Here is a 20,540-nt window from a genome sequence, read left to right on the forward strand (position 1 = left end):
AAGGGGAACTGGAAAGGTGTGTCAGCAGCAGCACAGAGAATACAGTCATCACAAACCGGCCGTGAGGTGTCCTCAGTACAGCAGCACTGCAGTGAGATGGCTAGAATGGGCAAGCTGTGGTGTTTGTACAGTGGCAGTGGTTGCTGGGAACAGGGCAAACAGGAAAGGATTATATAGCTGATAGAGAAATATGATTCTGCATTAGTAGGGTTTGGATTTGAGGAACTGAAAGTGTCTGGTGAGTGGTTTACTCATGACAAGTTAGAATACAGGATGCACTGTCCAGGGGGAGGTGAGTAAGGATTATCCTATAGAAGTTGACTGTAGGCTTATGCCAGTGCTGTAGGCACACCTAAGTAAAGTTGACAGAGGATCATACAGAAAACCCACATCAAGGTTTCTGAAAGGAGTATGTTTCTTTAGGCTTCGTTATTTACATGAGAAGCCATAGGCTGCTGGAGTGCGTATTTGCATCTCATTTCAATGGTGCTCTGTAGGAGCTCAGTGGGCTAAGCTGGGCCTGGGAATGTGGAAGTAGATCGTAGGCAGCTCTTCATTCAGCCTCTTTTCTGCTTACTGTGAAAAGTGATGTCTTGGTATTTGATCTCTCAACAGTGAAATGTCTTTATAAGATAGCCTAGTGGGCAAGGAATCCTGAGTCTCCTGAAGAACAGGTCTGCACAGATTCAAAAGCAAAATGAAATGATAGGTTTGCTACTGATTCCTAGCATTACCAGGCCTGAAGGAAGTCAGCCTTTACAGTGCTGCTTGGGCTGTTACTGATGCTCCACCCAATGAGGTAGTGTTAACAACTACTGGATCTCTATGAGTTCAAGGCCAACCTGGTCTACAACACACGTTCCAGACAGCCAAAGTTGTTACACAGAGAAACCCTGTCTTGAAGAATAACAACGACAAACACACATACACACACAAAGACAAGACAACTGCTGGATCTGACTCTGACTGCTTCCTCAGTGTGCCGCAGCCCTGCATAAGGACCTCTTGGCTAGCAGGCCTGCCTTAGTTTCATCCAGGTTTGAATGAACCTTTTCCTTACAAGTAAGAAGGGTTTTCTTCTTTAACTAAGATGCCACATAGCATTTGAGGGTTTACATATATTGAAAGTTACTTTTATGAGTATAATTAAGAAATGTATTTACAATTGGACAAGTTTCCTAAAATTTACTTCTCGAGAAGTGGCACTGGGAAACTGCTTTCGTGTTTATGACAGCTGATTTATGGCTGAACAGAGAAATTTGGTCAAGTATAAAGTTTCCTACATAAGCATTCTACTTTTATTCACATAAGAAGTAGTGGTGTACGTGGGCATCATATGCAGTTATCTTGCCAAGGATGTATTTGTACTGACACTGTTCTTTAATGCAGGCCATATAGTGTCTAGAACACAACTGAACAGTTTCAAAAAAGGTTTTCTTGTAATAGCTATGTTTTCAAAATAAACTTTAAAATTCAATAAACATGCATTTAGAAAATTTAATAGAAGTATAAAATAAAGAACCAGTGGTAACTACTATTAAACTTTTCACATAATTCTTCTCATGGTTTTTATGTCTATTACATAGTGTTATAGGCAACCATGTATTTGGTGTGTGTGTGTGTGTGTGTGTGTGTGTGTGTGTGTGTGTGTGTGTATAGAGGTGGAGGGGTTTGGTTTTTTGAGACAGTGTTTCTCAGTGTAGATAGCCTTGGCTGTCCTGGAACTTGCTCTGTAGACCAGGCTGTCCTGGAACTCACAGAGATCTGCCTGCCTCTACCACACAAGTCCTGAAATTAAAGGCATGAGCCACCACTGCCTGGCTATTTGGGGCTGTAGAGATGGCTCATAGGTTAAGAACACAGGCTGCTCCTTCAGAGTTCTTGAGTTCAATTCCCAGAAACTACATGGCATCTCACAACTATCTATAATAAGATCTGGTGCTCTCTTCTGACATGCAGGCAGAACATGGTATACATAGTAAGCATGTATTTGTGTAGGTAAGGTGTAATACACACAAATATATATGACCTAAATTATCATTAGTATAATGTTTCATCTTTAGGATTCTTTCCAAAATTTGTTATATTTTATGACTACATGATATTTTATTGTGTGGTTATTGTATAAGTTGCTTAATTATTCTTTTGTTTTGGGATATTCATACTGTTTCTAGCTTTTTCCTATATAAATATCATTAAATAAAACAGCATTTTAACTCTTGCCTTCATTTTGGTTTTTCTTATGATAACTTCTGTTACTGTGCCAAAGAGTGTGAACAGTATTAAATTTCATGATAGTGCTGAATTGCTTTCTAGAAAGCTTGTGCCAATAACTCTCTCACAGGTAATAGAGGAAACTGCCTGCTTAGAGATTTTTTGTTATTCATCCTTGTCAGCAGGATGCAAAACCTACTCTCTTGATGTGATCTTTTTTGAGTGAAAATGGAAACTAGTAGAGTAAAATGTATGTATTTATTTTAAAACAGTCAAATTATATATTTTTCCCATATAGGCTATATATTATATCTGTCATTATAGCATATGTCTTATGGCTTTTGCATAGTGATGACCTTGTGTGGACTATGGTTACTCACCACTGATCCTTTTCAGCAAGGCAATTGTGGTTCAGAGAATCCATTATTCTGGTAAGTTTGTGAAGTGCTTAGGTTTTCCAGCAAGAATGAAGGAGGTGGAGAGAGGACTGTGGACCCAGTATAAAGTTCACATTAGGGTTAGAGAAAAGGCTCAGCTGTTAAGGGCATGTACTATTCTAATAGGGAACCCAAGTTCAGTTCCCAGCACACATTGGGTGCTTCGCAAATGCATGTAACTCCAACTTCAGGGGATCGGACATTCTCTTCTGGCTGCCCTTGGTGCATGCATTCATGCTCAAGTGCATGCATGCACACATGTAACTAAAAAATAACTAAATTCTAAATAATAAGTCCCCAATAAACTTTACATCAATTACTATTTTATTTTTTAGTCACTGTGCTAGATTTGTGGTGGTAAAGAAAGTTTCTATTAATGTGGACAACATTCTAAAACAACATTTTAAATTGAGGTGTAATCCATGGCCATAAAATTGAATCTTTAGGTTCTTCCTCCTCCTATGTTTTTGTGGCACTGTGTCTGTGCAACCCTGGATGGCTTTGCCTCACCCTTCTAAATATGGAATTCTCTGAGAGTGCCCAGTTCCTTTGTACTCACATCACTCAAAAGATAGGAAGAGTGGTGAAGAGTGGCTACTTGAGAGGATGATATTTATTAAGGATGCTAATAAGTTCTCCTAGTGTAAGCCTGAGGTCATAAAACCTTCCCTCAGCTCAGTGTGGAAGAGGTAGTTAGCATCCCTTTGTAGAGGCGTGGCTTCCTGTTGACCTTGCTGTCTTAGCCTGTGTTGGATCAGGTGATTCAGGGAGTAGATGTCCAATGTACTTGGGTAAGTTAACTATTAGCAGTTGTAGCTGCTATTTATTGAGAGTTTTATATGGTCCAGGTACTGTTGCAGGGTCTTCTGTCTATTAATTCACTCAATTCTAAACAGTGGTCTGAAGGATCCTCTTGACTGAGAGGATTAAGACCAAGATTATTCTGCTAGTGAACAATGAAGTCAGAAGGAGGAGACTGTAATAATGTGAAATAGAAAAGACTTTTACCTGGGGATTGGGTCACTGGGATAAGCCATTGTCTTAGTCACTATTACTATGTTCTGTTGCTATGAAGGGACACCATGACCAAGGCAACTCTCATAAAAGAAAGCATTCAATTGGAGGTTAGTTTATGGTTTCAAAGGGTTATTTAGTTCATTATCATCAAGGCAATTATCATGGTGACCAGCATGGCACTGGAACTGTAGCTGAGAACTACATCCTCATCCACAGGCTGCCTGGTTTGAGCTATTTGAAACCTCAAAGCTCACCCCTAGTGACATTTCCTCCAACAAGGCCACACCTCCTAATCCTTCTCATCCTTTCAAAGAATTTTACTCCCTGGTGACTAATCATTCAAATATATGAGCCTATGGGGCCCATTTTTATCATACCATCACAGAATCATCTACTTAAGATTATCTGACTAGTTTCCTGCATGTCCTAATTTATAGAATCTGAGCTTTGAACTGAGTGACTTCTGGAGGACCTTTCAGACTGAATATTTTTTTCTATTTATCTGAAGGCTACAATCCACATGCTATTGTAGAAGCTAGTTTATGTATTAAGATACAATTTTAAGAATCAAAGTTTTTTGCAAGTTTATTACTGTCTTGCTTCATATCCCCGGGGTCTTTAACTTGACATTATGCCCCACAAGAACCAGTTTTGATTGTTTTGTGCACAGGATTCCTAGGTTTCTACATGATTTACTTTCTCACCAGCAGGGTTCAAGTCTTACATTTTAAGACATTAAAGGGGCCGGGTGGTGGTGTCATACACCTTTAATCCCAGCACTTGGGAGGCAGAGGCAGGTGGATCTATGTGAGTTTGAGGCCAGCCTGGTTTCCAAAGTGAGTTCCATCCAGCAAAGGCGCAAAGCTACACAGGGAAACCCTGTCTCAAAACAAAACAAAACGAAACAAAATAAAACAAACAAAAAAACCCAAAAAAACAACAACAACAAAAAAGAAATTAAAGATTTATTTTCATTTGTGTATCTGTCTGGGTAAATATATGTGGATGTAACTGGCTTGTTAAATGAGAAACACAGAACCAATTGCAGAGTTAAAAACCATGAGGTCAGAGCAAGAGCGGAAGACCTTACCCTTCACTGCTTCTGCTGTCCTTCCTCTCCCCAAGAGAGCTACCTCTCTGTGTCCTATCTTTTTTATAGATTTTCTGTTCTGTTTTCTCATTGGTTGTAAACCCAGCCACATGACCTCCTCGTCACTGCCTGTCTGTACAGACCTCCAGGTCTTCTGTACAGACCTCCAGGTCTTCTATGGTTGGTATTGAGATTAAAGGCGTGTGTCTGCCATGCTGGCTGTATCCTTGAACACACAGAGATCTACCTAGCTCTGCCTCCCAAGTGCTGGGATTAAAGGCGTGCACCACTACCACCCAGTTTCTGCTCTGGCTTGCTCTGACCTCAAGGCAACTTTATTAACATATAAATAAAATCACATTTCAATACAAATAAAATATCACTATAAATATATGCTACATGTATGTGGGTACCTTTGGAGGTCAGACGAGGATATCAGATTCCCTGGAGTTAGAGTTCCAGGCTGTTACATGCTGCCTGGCATAAGTAGTGGGAACTGAATTCTGGTTCTCTGGAAGAGCAACAAGCAATCTTAGCTTCTGAGCTATCTCTCCAGTACCCCATCCCCTCATTTTTACATTTATTGATTTTAGTGTATTTGCATGTGTGTACATTGTGGGTAATGTTTGTGCTGTGACACCTGTGTAGAAATCAGAGAACAACATTTGTTCTCTCCTTTCATCTTGAGGGTCCTGGGGATGGAATTCAGGTTATCCAGTTTGGCAACAGTGTCTTTTCTTGCTGAAACATCTTGCTAGCCCCAAGGTCTACTTTCCTAGAGTCAATCTCTTACCCCAGTTTTGCCCAACATCTCTTACTATTTTGTAGAAATTGTAGCATAGCTAGTTATTTTCTAATTTGCTCATGTACATTCCCCCTGCATCCTGCCAACACATAGAAAATCATCTGAACAAACAAGATTTCCATCTGTTCTCAGTTCTCAGTCTGGCTGTTTTCTGTGTTACAGATATCTAGAGGTCTTTGGGTCAGTTTTACTTCAGCTGAGCTTTTATTCGTTGGGCAATGAGTGAAGTACCTTCTGAACAGGGTCTGGATTAATCTTTTATCTATGAGATGTGTGTTCTTTCTTCTTTTTACTTTATGATAAAGGACCTAAGAAAAGGACTTAAGGACTAAACCACAGGAATACTTCTGTGAAGTTGCCAGCTGTTTATTGTATTGTCTTTCATTCAGATGTCATTCTTTGTACTTTGTATTAATGTCAATATGTAATGCATGCATTTATACTTTTTCTACTTTCTGAGTTTGTATAGTCTACATATATTTTTAAGTAAGGAGATTTTACTAATAGTGCAAGAAAACATCTTAGTGAGTTAAGTTACAGTAAAGGCTAGTAAATGGTTTTCGTAAAGGACCAGATCATGCTGCAGGTTATTTGTGTCTTGGGGGATGTAGGCATGTCACTCTGAAAAATGTCCTTTGCTTTGTTTTAGGAAGCTTTATAAAAACAAGCCAGGGGCCAATTTGGCCTTTGGTTCAGATTGTTTTATTCATTTATTTAAACATTTATTTCATTTCTAATATCGAAGATTATGAATTTTATTTGGTTTAATTCTTCAGTGCACTGATGTTTGCCCTCAATTATTTGGGTAAATAGTACTAAAGTTAAGGGAAGGAACTGTATTGAAGAGACTTGGGCCTTTGAAAAGCACTTAAATTGCTGAATTTTGTTTACTGTGTGGGCAGAGACATTTGCTTAAATTACTGCATATGTACTGGCTTTCACTTCCTTTTTGGCAAGTTGCTATGAATGATTCTTACCCAGTGCTGTGGATAGGTGATGTGCAAGTACATTGTACCAGTAGATCAATGCCTTCTAGGAATGCCTTCCTAGGCCTCCTCTATTTTCAGATGACATATTTCTTATGGAGAGATTTGGTAGCGGCAGAGGGAAGACTTTCAATTCATAAAAGCCAAAAAGCAATCCCAGTCATTTGTCCTGCTTGGAAAGAGATGATAATAGAAAGAATGAATACTGTTTTGGTATGGAGAATGAGAGTGTGGACATAAAGTAGAGCTGAGCAGATGGACCAAAAGTTACAAAATGAGAATGAAAAAAATTACTCTTTCACGGTCAAGCTTGACCTGTGAGAAGATCATTACAGGATGTTAGGATAGCATTCAACTATGGGAATCTGAAAGGACTTGTGTGTGGAACAAGACATTGATAAAGTAAAACACTGTTGGCAATCATGACTAACTGTATAAAGGCACGTTTTTAAGCAGTCCTGCACTTTGTATAACAGCATATGCCATGGAAGAAAGAAATGTTTTCTTGTGTTTGCCAAGAGTTCTGAACTGGGTACCTAGCAGCCTATCAGTGTGGCTTTGTGCTGGGATGTGTAAGTTTGCATGTGCATATTTGAAATTTGTATCTACTGCAGGGACAAGTTACTGAACAATGTAGATGGGTAGACAGATTTCAGCTGAAGCTCAGCCAAATCCACTTGAAGCAACCCTGACAAAGTAATACCATGTGCATAAGTCTAGACTGTTCCTGGGTGTCTCTGAAAGCTTCTTCATCATGATAGTTCTACCGACAGGCTTCTAGGAAGTTATTCTTATTTGCAGTTTTGAGTCTGGCAATTATGCAGCTCAGGTCCATGTGAGGCAGGCTTTTGTGGACCATGAAGTTGTGCATTCTTGGTGGAATTACATGAGTCCTGAAGAAAGTAACCAAGTTGTATATTTTAAATTACCTCAAAAAATTTTAAATGAAAGTTTAAAATTCAAAAAAATTGAGTGACTTAAATGTAAGAACTTAAATTATTTTTGAACTTTCAACTTTGATTTCTAGTTAGCCTTGTTAATATGGTCCCTGAGGGAGTTCAAAACTGCTTTTGTTGAAGTAAAGAATAAACAATGTTAGTAGATCACAGTCTTTCCACTAACAGGCACAGATTTTGGGTACCTGTTCCTGGGTATTTATCATTTTACTTGAGAATTCAGTGTCCTATCCCATATGACTGCTGAGGTGCCTCTTAGTTGGGAAATTCTACAATCTTATTAAATTCTGTGTATTTTTCTTTTCTTTCTTTCTTTCTCCCCCCCCCCCCCCCACACACACACATCCAGGTCAATCCTCTGTCTTCTGTCAACTTTGTGTCCCTTTCCAGTAAATTCTCTTGTGTCGGGCTTACTGTGTACGTGCATTCCAGTAGAAACTGTCTTTTATGGGGAGAAGTAGTCACTGATGGAGTGATGCAGAGGTTTTTAGATCAAATGTCATGACCAATAAGAGCAGAGAAGATGGAACATTCACAAATACAATTTCTGCCTACTCTTGGCATAGCCTGTTACTTAGTATTAAGTTTCATTAAGTATATTTTTATTTTTTAAGTTACTGAATGAAACACTCTACCATCTAAAGTAGTAACTTTATTTAGAAGATCTGGCCAGACAGTGGTGGCGCATGCCTTTAATCCCAGCACTTGGGGGGCAGAGGCAGGTGGATCTCTGTGACTTTGAGGCCAGCCTGGTCTACAGAGTGAGTTCCAGGAAAGGCACAAAGCTACACAGAGAAACCCTGTCTCGAAAACCCCCCCCAAAAAAAACAACAAAAAAAACCCCAAAAAACAAAAACAAAAACAAAACCCCAAAAAACAAAAACAAATATCTGTGTGTATGTGTATATGTTATGTGTATGTGTTCATGTGGTTGTGTGCATGTATGCATTTGTGTACATGTGGAAACCAGAGGTCAACATTATATGTCCTCCTCATTTTCACCTTGTTTTTGAGACAGGGCCTCTCACAGTCTCCACCTTATTTTTCAAGATAGGGTCTTGCAGTGACCTTGGAACTCATCACTTCAGCTAGGCTGACTGGCTCCTGAGTGCCTGACCCAATGTTGGCTTTACAGATGTTTGCTGATGTGCCCACCTTTTTTACATGGGCACTGGGGATCCAAACTTGGTTTTTTATACATGCATGTCTGGTACTTTATCAACTGAGCCATCTCCCAAGATCCTATTCAAAATGGCTTTTCAAAGATATAATGAATGGCTTTTTTACAATTCTGGGAATTGTTCCAGAAGGCAGAAGGAACTCTCTATATAAGGGAAACAGGACTTTGTAGTTATGAGGGTAGATAGCAGAAAGGTAAAGTGTAGGTGCTTACTCTTTTCTGCCATTGCCCATCAGAAGCCTTAATGTGAGCCTATACTTTCTTTAATGAACGAATCTAGCTCTGTGCACTCTAATAACTTTTATGTGATCCTTCTAAAGATTCCTTTGGTGTTACAGTTTACTAGAAGAAAAGGTAGTTGTCACATAGAATGTTTTCTCCTTCATGAAAAGTTTGAACAAGGCTGCATAATGAAGGCTTTTTTTCTACAGAGCAAATAATTTAAATGACAGAGAAGGACACCTAGAGATTAGTGTCCTATAAGCACATTCAGTGTTCTTCTGATTTAGTGCAGTAAACACTAAGGCTTTGTGAAGCACAATTCTAATTAGTCTTATCAGTAAAATCCTGGAGTCAGATATTAATTAGGGTGAAAGCTGAAAGATCAGGGAAGCAAAGGAGCAGATACAGTCACTTCTTACCTCTACAAATCCTCAGACCTAATGGGGTCTGAGATCCTGTCTCCACCTCCTTATATTCTTGTTTCCACTTCCCTAGTACTGGGATTAAAGCTGTGAGCCTCCCAAGTGCTGGAATCAAAGGTATGAGATCCCAAGTGCTGGGATCAAAGGTGTACGCCACCATCACCTGGCTCTGTTTTTTTTTTTTTTTTTTCTTTTAAACTGGTTCAATCTCATGTAGTCCAGGGTGGCCTTGGGTCTTGTTTCCTTCTCCCAAGTGCTGGAATTAAAGGAGTGTGCTACCACTGCCTGGCCTCTATGGTTAACTAGTCACTAGCTCTGCCCTCGGATCTCCAGGCAAGCATTATTTGTTAGAACACAAACAAAATATCATATAACAGCTTTGTCTTAGTGTGTTTTTTGTTTGTTTTACTTAATTTATTAGTTAAAATTTTGAGACAGGATCTTACTATATAGACTTGATCTGCCTGGAACTTGCTATGCTAGACCAGGATGACTTCAAATTTACAGAAATCCACTTGCCTTTGTCTCCTGACTGCAGGTGCATGTGCACCACCATGCTAGAGTCATTTTTTTTTTCCCCTAGTATAACAGAATACCACAGATTGAGTAATTTATAATGAAAGGAAACTTGTTTCTCACAGCTCTGGAGTTTGGGGCATGAAGCCAGACCTTTTTACTTAGATTATCTCATGGCAAAAGAGAGAGGACAGGGTTTGAGTTCATCCTTGTGTGAGAAGCCCACCCTTACCCTAATAACCCACTCTTGTGTTCTAGAGGCAGAGCCCTCATGCTTTGCACTTTTTAATACTTTTAGTTGTCAGTGAAATTTCAACATGAATTCTGGGAAGAACTTTCAAATTACAGAAGCCTGTCCGTAGATTTTTCTGAACTGTCTTTCTGTGGTGTGACAAAGATAGCAAGGACACAGGTATGTCACTAGGAAAGTACTAAACCTGTTGAGAAAACATAAGGACACATTCCTGTTGTCTACAGAATGAAACTTGTGCTTTTCCTGTGTGTTTTTTCCAGAATTTGTGAGCAGCTTCTATAATGGTCTGTTCAGTCTTCCTCAGAGCTGCCCATGAACACGTTTGCCTACTAAGGAAGGTCAGTCATGTCTTCAGATGCCATCAGCGTCGGACCTGGGGCTCAAGGCCAGCTGCATCCCAGTTTGTTGCCCAAGCTGCTCCGGGCAGTGTGGTAGAGGTGCTGGGAAAATCCTACCCTCAGGATGACCACACCAACCTCACCCAGAAGGTCCTTTCCAAGGTGGGCAGGAACCTGCACAACCAGAAGTACCATCCACTGTGGCTGATCAAGGAGAGGGTGAAGGAGCACTTCTACCAGCAGTACATGGGCCGACCCAGGACCCCTCTCTTCTCCGTCTACGACCAGCTTCCTCCAGTAGTCACCACCTGGCAGAACTTTGATAGCCTGCTAATCCCAGCGGACCACCCCAGCAGGAAGAAGGGAGACAACTATTACCTGAATCGGGAGCACATGCTGAGAGCACACACGTCAGCACACCAGTGGGACTTGCTGCATGCGGGACTTAATGCCTTCCTCGTGGTAGGAGATGTGTACAGGCGTGACCAGATTGATTCCCAGCACTACCCAGTTTTCCACCAGCTGGAGGGTGTCCGGCTCTTTTCCAAGCATGAGGTGAGTCTTTAGATGTGTCTTGTTGAAGAACATTTGTATTGATGTCTCTGAAGATGGGTGATCAGCGAACCTTGAAAGAGTTGTCCTTGATCTTCATTCCCTTTTCTGACGCATCTGTTTTTCATCATGTCTTTTGTGCACACTGGCCTCCCAAGCTACAGTGTGCCTGATTTGTTGTCTCACATCACTGAAAACTGTAAACTTCAAAACAAATGTTCTTTTTTGCTTGTCTCTTCTCATCTCTTTTCTCAGTACTGACCTTCTTTATGCTGGTTTACTATTGGTAAGTGGTTGGTTAGTGATTCAAATTTAGCCTAATCCAAGCTGAGTGAAGGCACAACTCAACCTGTGCTCGGGTTGTCCATTTGTGTCAGTGGAAGTAAGTGCCAATCTCCTGCTGTTGGAGAGTGATGCCCTCCTATGCTGAGGGTGACTGCAGGTTGTAGATGTAGCCATCTTGTCAAATAAGAAGCACAGAGCCAAGGTGCCCTGGGATGGACCATCAACTGTGCTTTTGTTCCTAAGCTCCTCCCTTCCTGCTTGACATTGATGGTGGGGCATGTCTTAATTGTTAGTGTTAACGTGTATGTGTGGATGCAGAGTCCTTTTGATTAGAAGTCTGATATTCAGGCCATCCTCAAAAGTTTACAAATTCAGATATCTGTTTGATGCTATCCTAATGTGCTGGGTACATATTTATTTTCTCTGTAGTATGAAAGCACTACAAAGCTGGAACCTACTTCCAAAAAAAAAAACCCCAATAACCGTAAAATAACCGTAATAAGCACAGTAGCTCAAGCCTGCAGTAATTCAGCTCTTGGGAGGCAGAGGCAGGAGTTGGGCTGTAGGTTCAAGGCCACTCTGGGCTACATAGTGAGACCCTGTCTTAGAATAAACAAAGACAAAATAATTGCGTTGCAGCATTACTTTTCTCTCAAATATGTTAGAGACTGTTTCCATCTTTTCTTGTGAGAAACAGGTACAGTTTTAGAAAGTCCAGTTATTTCATATGTCTGTAGCAGCTCCTTTCAAACGTTTTTCACTGGGAAGGGGAATTGGTGTGTCACAAAACTCCTTCCTGCAAAACAAATAGCATAGGTGTAAGGAAAAGATGCTAGCTAAAAAAAAAAACCTCACCCTGGCCGGCAGCGGTGGGACATACCTTTAATCCCAGCACTTGGGAAGCAGAGCCAGGCAGATCTCTGTGAGTTCGAGGCCAGCCTGGTGTACAGAGTGAGCTACACAGAGGAATTCTGCCTCGAAAAACCAAAAAAAAAAAAAAAAAAAAAGGAGGAAAAGAAACCCACCCTGACCCTGGAACCCAGAAACAGTTTGGTTCTGAAATCAGAGCCATGTCTGCCTGCAACTAACTGACTAGTGAAACCAACCAATCCCTGAGCACAGTGACTCTGGAGCCCAGAAACACTGAAAGAAAGAAACATAGCCTTGGGTTTGGGACCCGAGCCAGAGTAAGAAACACTTTATCTCTAAACTCAGAACCTAAGAAACATGCCCTGACATCTGAAACCAGTGCTAAAGAAACACTCTTTGTCGCTAGAATCAGAGCCAGTGAAATAAATATGCCCTGGCCTTAGAATTAGAGCCAAAAATCCAAGAAAGGCCATTGAAAGAAAGAAACACAGTTTGGCTCTGAAATCAAAGTATCTCTGCTCCTGGGCAACAAAACTAACCAATCCCTGAGCAGAAAATCTTCTCCCTGGAGGAACTCCACCCCTAGGAAGGTGGTTTATAAACCACCTTGCCTATACAGTTGTGGGCTGTTCTTTTCCACCCTGGTAGAGGCAAGCCACTCTCCTGGATTCCTTCCCAGATACATCTTGCTCAAGAGTCTTAGGTGTGAAGATCTTCATTTGCTGGTGCAGAGAAGAACCTTGCTAAGACATCCCTTGGAGACTGAGCAGAAAAAACTTTGCAGAGATGCTCCCTTAGGGGGACTGAGCAAGGTGGAGCAGAAAAAGTAACAACTTTTGCCGGAGCTTGAGGAGATTGCTAAAGGGTAACCCCTGCAGAAATGTAGCAGAGTGAAGCAAAAGAAGCAACCTCTAGGGCTGGAGAAGTAGAGCTCTGCTGGGAACCCCCCTTAAGAGGGGGCTGAGCAAAGTTCAGCTGTAGCTGCTCTCCAGGAGAGGAGCAGGATAGCTATATCCTGGGGAGAGACCATCCCCTACCGCACCCCAACTCCAGGTATATCCTAACAGTCAGGATACCTTTCCCTGCAGAGCTGAGCTGTTCCATTGCAGCTCCAGCTGCCAGAGCTGTCCTGGCAACTCAAGGTAGTGCCTGACTCCTGGAACAGTCAGAATACCTTTCCCCCAGGTTTGCAACACTCGCTTACAATAGGGTCATTAGACTAACAGTTTTGATTTTCTTATTCTAGTAAATAAGTTGGTGGGAAATAACTGAACAATACTACTCTCTCCTTTTCTTTCAATTTGCTTCACAATAATGTTATCCTTTACATCTGGGATATAGGTTAGCCTTTCTCAAAACAGGCTTCAGAGCTGGATCTGGGGAGCTTAGATGGACATTCCTAATACTTAGGATATGGTTATTTTGCAAGTAGAAATAATAACACTAGAAAGGATATGGAAACATTAGGGAACTGAAAGGAAACGAAAAGAGACAAATCAGAGTCTGGAATATGACAAAGTTGTTAAATGCCACTTTTCATTCACCTGTAAGAGATGCAGTGATAACAGTGATGTGATGATGTCCATGGCATGCCATCGGACAAGTGTTCAGTCTGGCTTACCTTGTTAAAGCAATAAAGAACACACTAATGTGTAAGCCTGCATGTTATGGTGGAGACAGTGAAGGCTGAGAGACTGATAGTGGCATTTTAATGGGGGAAAATTGAGGTTACAAAAGGAAATGAAATGCATACATGGTATTAACCCTTCTTTGTCTATATTTATTGTAATCCAGTCCAATTTTCCAGGCACTATGTGTAGCTGCTCTAGTCTGATATTGTGACTGCTTTCTGGCTTATTAATGAATTATGCATCTATGTATGTAACTGGCTTCCTCTCAGGTTGCAAGGTGCTTCAATTTTCAGTGCTTTGCTTATTCTTCCTAGTAAAAACCTATGAGGTAGGTCACCTCACTTCAGCACAGAGTCTCCAAGGTCTGGAAAGGTCTAGTGACCTAGTTGAGATTGTACAGCTGGTCAGCGGTGGAGCTCAGTGGGATGACAACTCTCCTGAGTCCAGTCTTCACCTGCTGTGCTCTGCTGATCTCCGTGGCACTGCTTGTCAGTGACACTGTTTAAGACAGTGCAAGGTTGTTGTAGCAGTAGAGCACTGGAGAGCGGTCGCTTCTGAATTCCTGTTGTCCATTGAAGTTTTGATTCTCAATCTTCTCTACTCTTAACCTCCGGAAAGTGTTTTTCCTTGTTTTTGTATATTTTTCTATGAATAATACTTAAAAATTTTAAAACATATATACATATGTACTTAAAACAATATATTGTTTTATTTTCCTAATATTTAATTAACTATTCATTATTACATGCATAAGACAAGTTATTAGATTTATTGAGTAAAAGAAAAAATGGTGCTGTGTGTGGTGTACGGCCAGGAGTCCCAGCACGTGAGAGGCCAAGGCAGAAGGATTTCAAGTTTGAGGGTAGTCTGAGCTACATAGTGAGGCCCTGTCTCAAGAAGAAAAAGTAGAGTGTGAACTATTGATAATTGCTCAGAAATGAATGAGCAATGATAGCATGTTAATTTAGCAATTATTGAAAAACAGCCCCTTTGTTCTTTGAAGAAAGATAAATGAAAGTAACATCCATACCAATTTCTGGGGAGTAATTAACAGTTAAGTCTGCTAAAGCTCTGAACAAGAAAAAGGATAGAAAGAAACACTGAGTACCCACACTTTCTTGAAGTAAAGATTGGGATTTAATCTATACCTTCAGCATTAGTGGAGAGAGAAAAGAAAAATTCAGAAAGAGGAGTAATGTAGAAAAAGATCTAAGTTCAACAGAAGTCAGGATTAAAAGAAAGAGAGCCCCAAATCATCAGTTTAGTATCTATTCTAATGTATGAATATTCCCACACTAACATTGGTTAAGCCTAGCAGGTGCAGAAATGTGTGATCAGGTTGGATGTTCAGAGAACCTGAAACAGAGAATGGGGTGAAGGACAGGCAGGTTGTCTGGCAAATGTTTCCACAAAGGTGTCAGATTCAGCAGTATTAACATCGGAAGAATTTATAGAAGAAAAGATAAATGTGGATGAAGCCCGTAATAGGTAATCTAAGAAGCCTTCTGAATTATGAACTTTCATCTGCCACTGTTATAACCTTGATATATGAAGCAACACTGATGACTTAAAGGTCGAATTTGACAAATCATGGTCATGGTCAAAGACATTAAATGATTTTTGTCAGAGACCTGTGGATTATCTAGACAAAACAAATAAAGGCATAGAAGTCAGAAAATGTTATTAACAAACTTGATATATCTTTAAGAATTCTGTGTGTTCTCTGTTTACATGCTGTGTACAATTAATGAATTCAATATTTATTTTAAAATGTTACAAGTTTTGCCAAATTATTCTAAAGAAAAAAAATAGGAGGTAAATGAGTGTACAGTTCTGGATATTCCGAAGTCTTTGCAGAAGAACTGATCCACTGGAGCATAGGTTATTCTCTGACCTCAAAGTACATGCACACAGGCATACACAAAAGGAGATGACCTGTTAGAGGTGTGTCTTCTGATGGGGGGTGGGGCATGACACTGACTCTAAAAACTTGCCATGGCCGTAGGATGTGAACACCAACAATCTCTGGGTCCAACTATCATATTATAGGAATTATAAAAAAGAGAGGAACATATGAGGGTATGGCCCAGAGAGTAGTGCCAAAGCTGACCATGGGGAGTGGCAGCAAGTCTGCTCAGGGTGTGAACTGCAGAATGAAGATGAAGGGAACCAAAAGCAAGTGCTTCAAAATGTTTAAGCAATGAATGGGAGGTGTTCAAGAGTTGAACTCATCATTTTCTACCATGTTGTCAGTGAACTTCTTGTTGGAGCCCACTGAAGTTTCCTAGTGGCTTTACCCAGCAGGTCTGCATAGTATGATGATTGGGCCATGGGCCAGTGTTTGGAAGGGTCTACACTTCGTTGTATCTACCAAGAGGAAGGTCATTGTATTCCCCCCCCCCCCCCGTCCCCCCACCTCCGGCATTGTTATAAAACCCTTTTTGAATAAAGTTCTGAGCTGGTGGGTTTTGACCCAGGCCCACCCGAGGCTGTCTTGTGTTTCTGTCCTTCCTCTCATCATCGTCTAGGTATCTCTAACTATTTCCCACTTCTCCCTGCTCAAGAGTACCCTGGTTGTAAAAGTAGGGGCTGGTCCCCTACAACTTCTCTTGCTGGACAGAGTGTAGCGGGGTTCCTGTGTTCTTAAATGCTTCCTGTGAGTTCTGTGTGTGTGTAGTTGTGTGCAGTTGGCCCATGGCTCTGTTCATAACCCATTGGAAATCTAAGACTCTCGGTCTGTTTTAGTTTGGAAAGTGCCGATCAAAGAGTGCATGACTCAGTTCAAGCAAATGACCAGAAACACAAAATATTAGGAAATGGAACTTAGTGATGAGGGAAGGATTGGTTCATCTGATCCTAATGGGTAGATCCTACCAAGGGAAAACATTATGTAGGGAAAAGGGGAAACAATGTTTAATGTGGCTGGAAATTTGAGTACTCATGAAACACCTGCAAGTAAGCTCTTTATTTTTAAACTACGATGAAAATATAAACATGTTATAACTTCTTTATTATAGAGATGCATATTGAATCACCAATATGGAAAATACAGGACTTGGGATTTTCTTCATAATAATATTGGAAGTGGCTTTAGCATTTTATGGTGAATATAAGAGGATTGGTTGTAAATTGTAATTTACTTGACTGTTGTGTATGCAGAATCATCTTGTGTGCGTGTGTATTTACATGTGTTTTAGATTCATCTCCTCTAAAACGAAACACAGAAAATATTGAGACCAGTAGTGAAAATGGCACTGGCTCAGCACGTGCTCTGAGGTGTCCCATTCTTCTGTGGGAAGGTAATCACCAATTCTTTCTTAAAGACAGGGAGCATTAAAGAAAAGAGTATAAATGATACACAATAGAAACATTAAATCTGCAGTTGATAGCTTCTTTTTTCATGTGAGTTTTTACTGAAATTGTAAAAGAATTATGTAGTTTGTTTTATAAAGGAAAAACAAGACATTTATCAAGTTTATCTTACGAGGTTATACCTGTTTATAGCCATGCTAAATTAAAAGGAGACTTTGGAAATTTCACTTTCATAGTTACTAGTCATTCTGTTTCATTGAACAGACACACATTTATTGAATTAGATATCTACAAATTCAATTCAATATCATCCCATTCTATTATTGTTTACATATATTGAAGTCTACTGTATTAACTCATACAAAGAGAAAAAAAATCATGTTATTGTCTCAAATGGATGTGGAAAATAATTTGATATTTAATTATATCGTAGTATTAAAATACATTTAATGATGTTAATGGCGCACGGTAAAACTTTTAGCAAACTAAAACTATAAAGAAACTTCCTGAACTTTGCAAATGATACCTGTCAGGCATTCGCAACAGCTGTCATAACTCATGATCAATCATTATATATGTTTCTATCAAAATCAGCTTCCATTTAGAGTCACCTGCTTCCCTGATTCTGCTCATTATTGAATTAAAAATTCTCTCAAAAACAGAAAGAAAGAGAACCTGAAGGCTTGAGACATGGCTCAGTGGTTAGCGTGCATACTGTTCTTTTAGAGGATCTGCGTTCGATTCCTGTCACCCATGGCTTACAATCACCTATAACTCCAGCTCCAGGGGGATCCAGTGTCTCTGGCTTCCTCATGCACTTTGTCCTCAAATGCACATATCTATACACAGATCCACCCACACATGTAAAAAAATAAAAGAAATCTTTGAGAACGGAAGGTAGAAACACTGGATAATAGGACTAAAGCTGTTTTCTTTCATATGTTTAATAGAATTTCCAGACTTATTCAGACTAAGAAGATAATTCAGCAAGAGTATAAGGAAAATGTACTTATCATAAGCAATAACAAATGGAAAATGTAATAACATAAAGATTCTATTCATAATACAGCATAAGATACTCAGGATAGTTATGGATTAAATGCTGTTAAATATATAATAATAGAAAAGAGAGATATGCCATATATATACATAGTTTTACAAGTAAGAGAACAATGCCATGAAGATGTTAATTCTCTGTCTTATGTAAATCTGACAGTGTCTCCTGGGTCTTGTAAAAGAGGACTGGTCATAAAATTCAAGACACACTGTTAAGTATAAAGGGTTTGCTTAACTAGATATTAAGGCATGTAATTTATGGTTGTAAAGATAATTTAGGAGTGGCAGAAAGTTGATGAAATAGAGACTTTTTCTTATTGCAACTTGATATGCCATGTTTGTTGATACTCATGGGTGACCTGCCCTTTCTTAAACATAAACAGGGGAGAGTAGATTGAGGGGGTAGAGGGGGCTCTGGGGGGAGGGACTTGGCGGAAAGGAGTGAAAGGAAACTGTGGCTAGAAGGTAAAATACATAAGTATATTATAAATGGAGAGTTTTGAAATATTCATGCTTATATTTATGAACTTATGAAATAGGAATGAAGTTACAAAAGTGGGAAGATAATAAATTCTATTTTAATTGTTCTGTGGCAGTTATCCATGGGAAAATTGATCTTGGTCTATCATTGGATACAAAATTCATTCCTGGGTAGTAACTTAACCCATTTGTGAAATGAAAGTCTTTAAAAATTGTAGAAGAAAATATAGGAGATTATTTTGCTTATCACGGTGGAATTTAATCTGAAATATGAGATTCTTTGAGCGGAAAAAAAAAAAAACTACAGGAAGGAAAAAGTGTTGAAATTGATTACCTTAACCTTTGCCATAGAAACCTCCATCCATGGCCATTTATGGATAGATTATATCGAAGAGACAAAGATAAACCCTGCCTGGTTGAAATCCTTCCTGTGTGTGTGTGTGTGTGTGTGTGTGTGTGTAATGGTGTTTATTAAAATATTGGCAATGGCAAATATTTCCTTTATGAAAATGCCCAACAACAATGAGTGTCAGTAACTGGACTGTGGATCTGTTAGTGTGCAAGTGTAAAACCTGCACCTGAACTCCTACTGACATGTTCACACTTGGAGATGTTCTTGGGTGTGTTTCATCTAGATACTAACTTTTTATAAATCTATTAGAATTAGATGAAAACTGGAACAATGCCAATTTAGTGAACGAAATTGGGAAGTATTTATTGATTCTACAAGATCATGAACCTGTAGAAATGATTGACATAACCCTGTCAGTGTAATGAGTAGGAGAAGCAGTATTGAGTAATAAATAAAAGAAAGCTACAGAAGCTTTGATAATATGGCTACATGTGTGTAAAGTTGAAAAAGTGAGCATAATAACCAATGTATAGGGGCTCAGGTATATGTTGAGAAGTTGCAAAGCAAAACAAGAGAATGCTACACTAAAAAATTTATTTTCCATCAGAGAAATGACCCAATGTGATCAGATGCGGGTGTGATGGCTTTCCAAATTGTCAGTGCTCATGCTTTTCTACAAGAGGGTATGAATGTCAAGCACACAGAAGGGCTTTATTTCTTTAAAAATGATACATTGTAATCTTTCATATGCACGTTTTGCTTTGCTTTAAAAAATAATGGGAGGACATCAAAATGAACTCCTCATAGAAGAACATCATCCATGATTGGCCAGTGAGCAAGGACCAGTTTGACTAGGGAATTTGTAAATAGAAAAGCAGATCAGTACATTTAGTAATGCTGCTGATTGCCAATGTTGAGTGAAATCATAAGATTCTCAGCCTTTTTGAAGCATGTGTAGCTCCCACTACTCCACAGAATAGTTTAGTCATTTCCTGTGAAAATAACAATTTTATGTTCTGTAATTTGACCTTTTTTCTTTGAAGGTTAAAGACTCAAATGTCCATCAAGAAGAGAAATGCAATTGGCCAGTTCTCTCCTGACTGCTAGTTCCCAAATAACCACTCAGAGACATAACATTATAAGTGCTCAGCTGGTAGCTCAGGCCTCTTGCTAAGTAGCTCTTACACTTAAATTAACCCACAATTCTTATCTATGTTTAGACACCTGGCCTGGTACCTTTTCTCAGTATGACATTCTTGTATTGCTTCCTCTGTGACTGGCTTGTGACTCCTTCCCAGAATCTTAGTTTGGTCACCCCACCTATACTTCCTGCCTGGCTACTCGCCAATCAGCGTTTTATTAAACCAATTCCAGTTACATATCTTTACAGTGTACATGAGGATTGTTCCACAGCAGAGAAATCATAAATAAAATGTGGCTTATTTGTAAAATGAACTGGCTACCTATGTCCACAGTGATGAGGCTTTAATGCTCACATTGTATTGAAGGATTCCAACAACTGGAGATGCACTTGACTGCTATCTGTTTTATGGCTGTTCAGACTAT

At 39.7% G+C, this 20,540-nt stretch overlaps 1 protein-coding gene across 4 annotated transcripts in view; it reads left to right on the top strand.

Moving 5' to 3' along the window:
* Positions 1-20,540, top strand: part of Fars2 (phenylalanyl-tRNA synthetase 2, mitochondrial) — a 451,555-nt gene that overhangs the window by 90,503 nt on the left and 340,512 nt on the right. For 3 of the 4 annotated variants that reach the window (XM_036189039.1, XM_036189041.1, XM_036189042.1), the window contains one exon: positions 10,359-10,991. The exons of the other annotated variant lie outside the window; for it this stretch is intronic. In XM_036189039.1, coding sequence (XP_036044932.1) covers positions 10,380-10,991 — 612 coding nt within the window. In that variant the 5' untranslated portion in view covers positions 10,359-10,379. The remainder of the gene's footprint in view (positions 1-10,358; positions 10,992-20,540) is intronic. 4 annotated transcript variants of the gene reach the window in all.

Source organism: Onychomys torridus, chromosome 5 (assembly GCF_903995425.1).
Source record: "Onychomys torridus chromosome 5, mOncTor1.1, whole genome shotgun sequence".
NCBI classification, from domain to species: domain Eukaryota; kingdom Metazoa; phylum Chordata; class Mammalia; order Rodentia; family Cricetidae; genus Onychomys; species Onychomys torridus.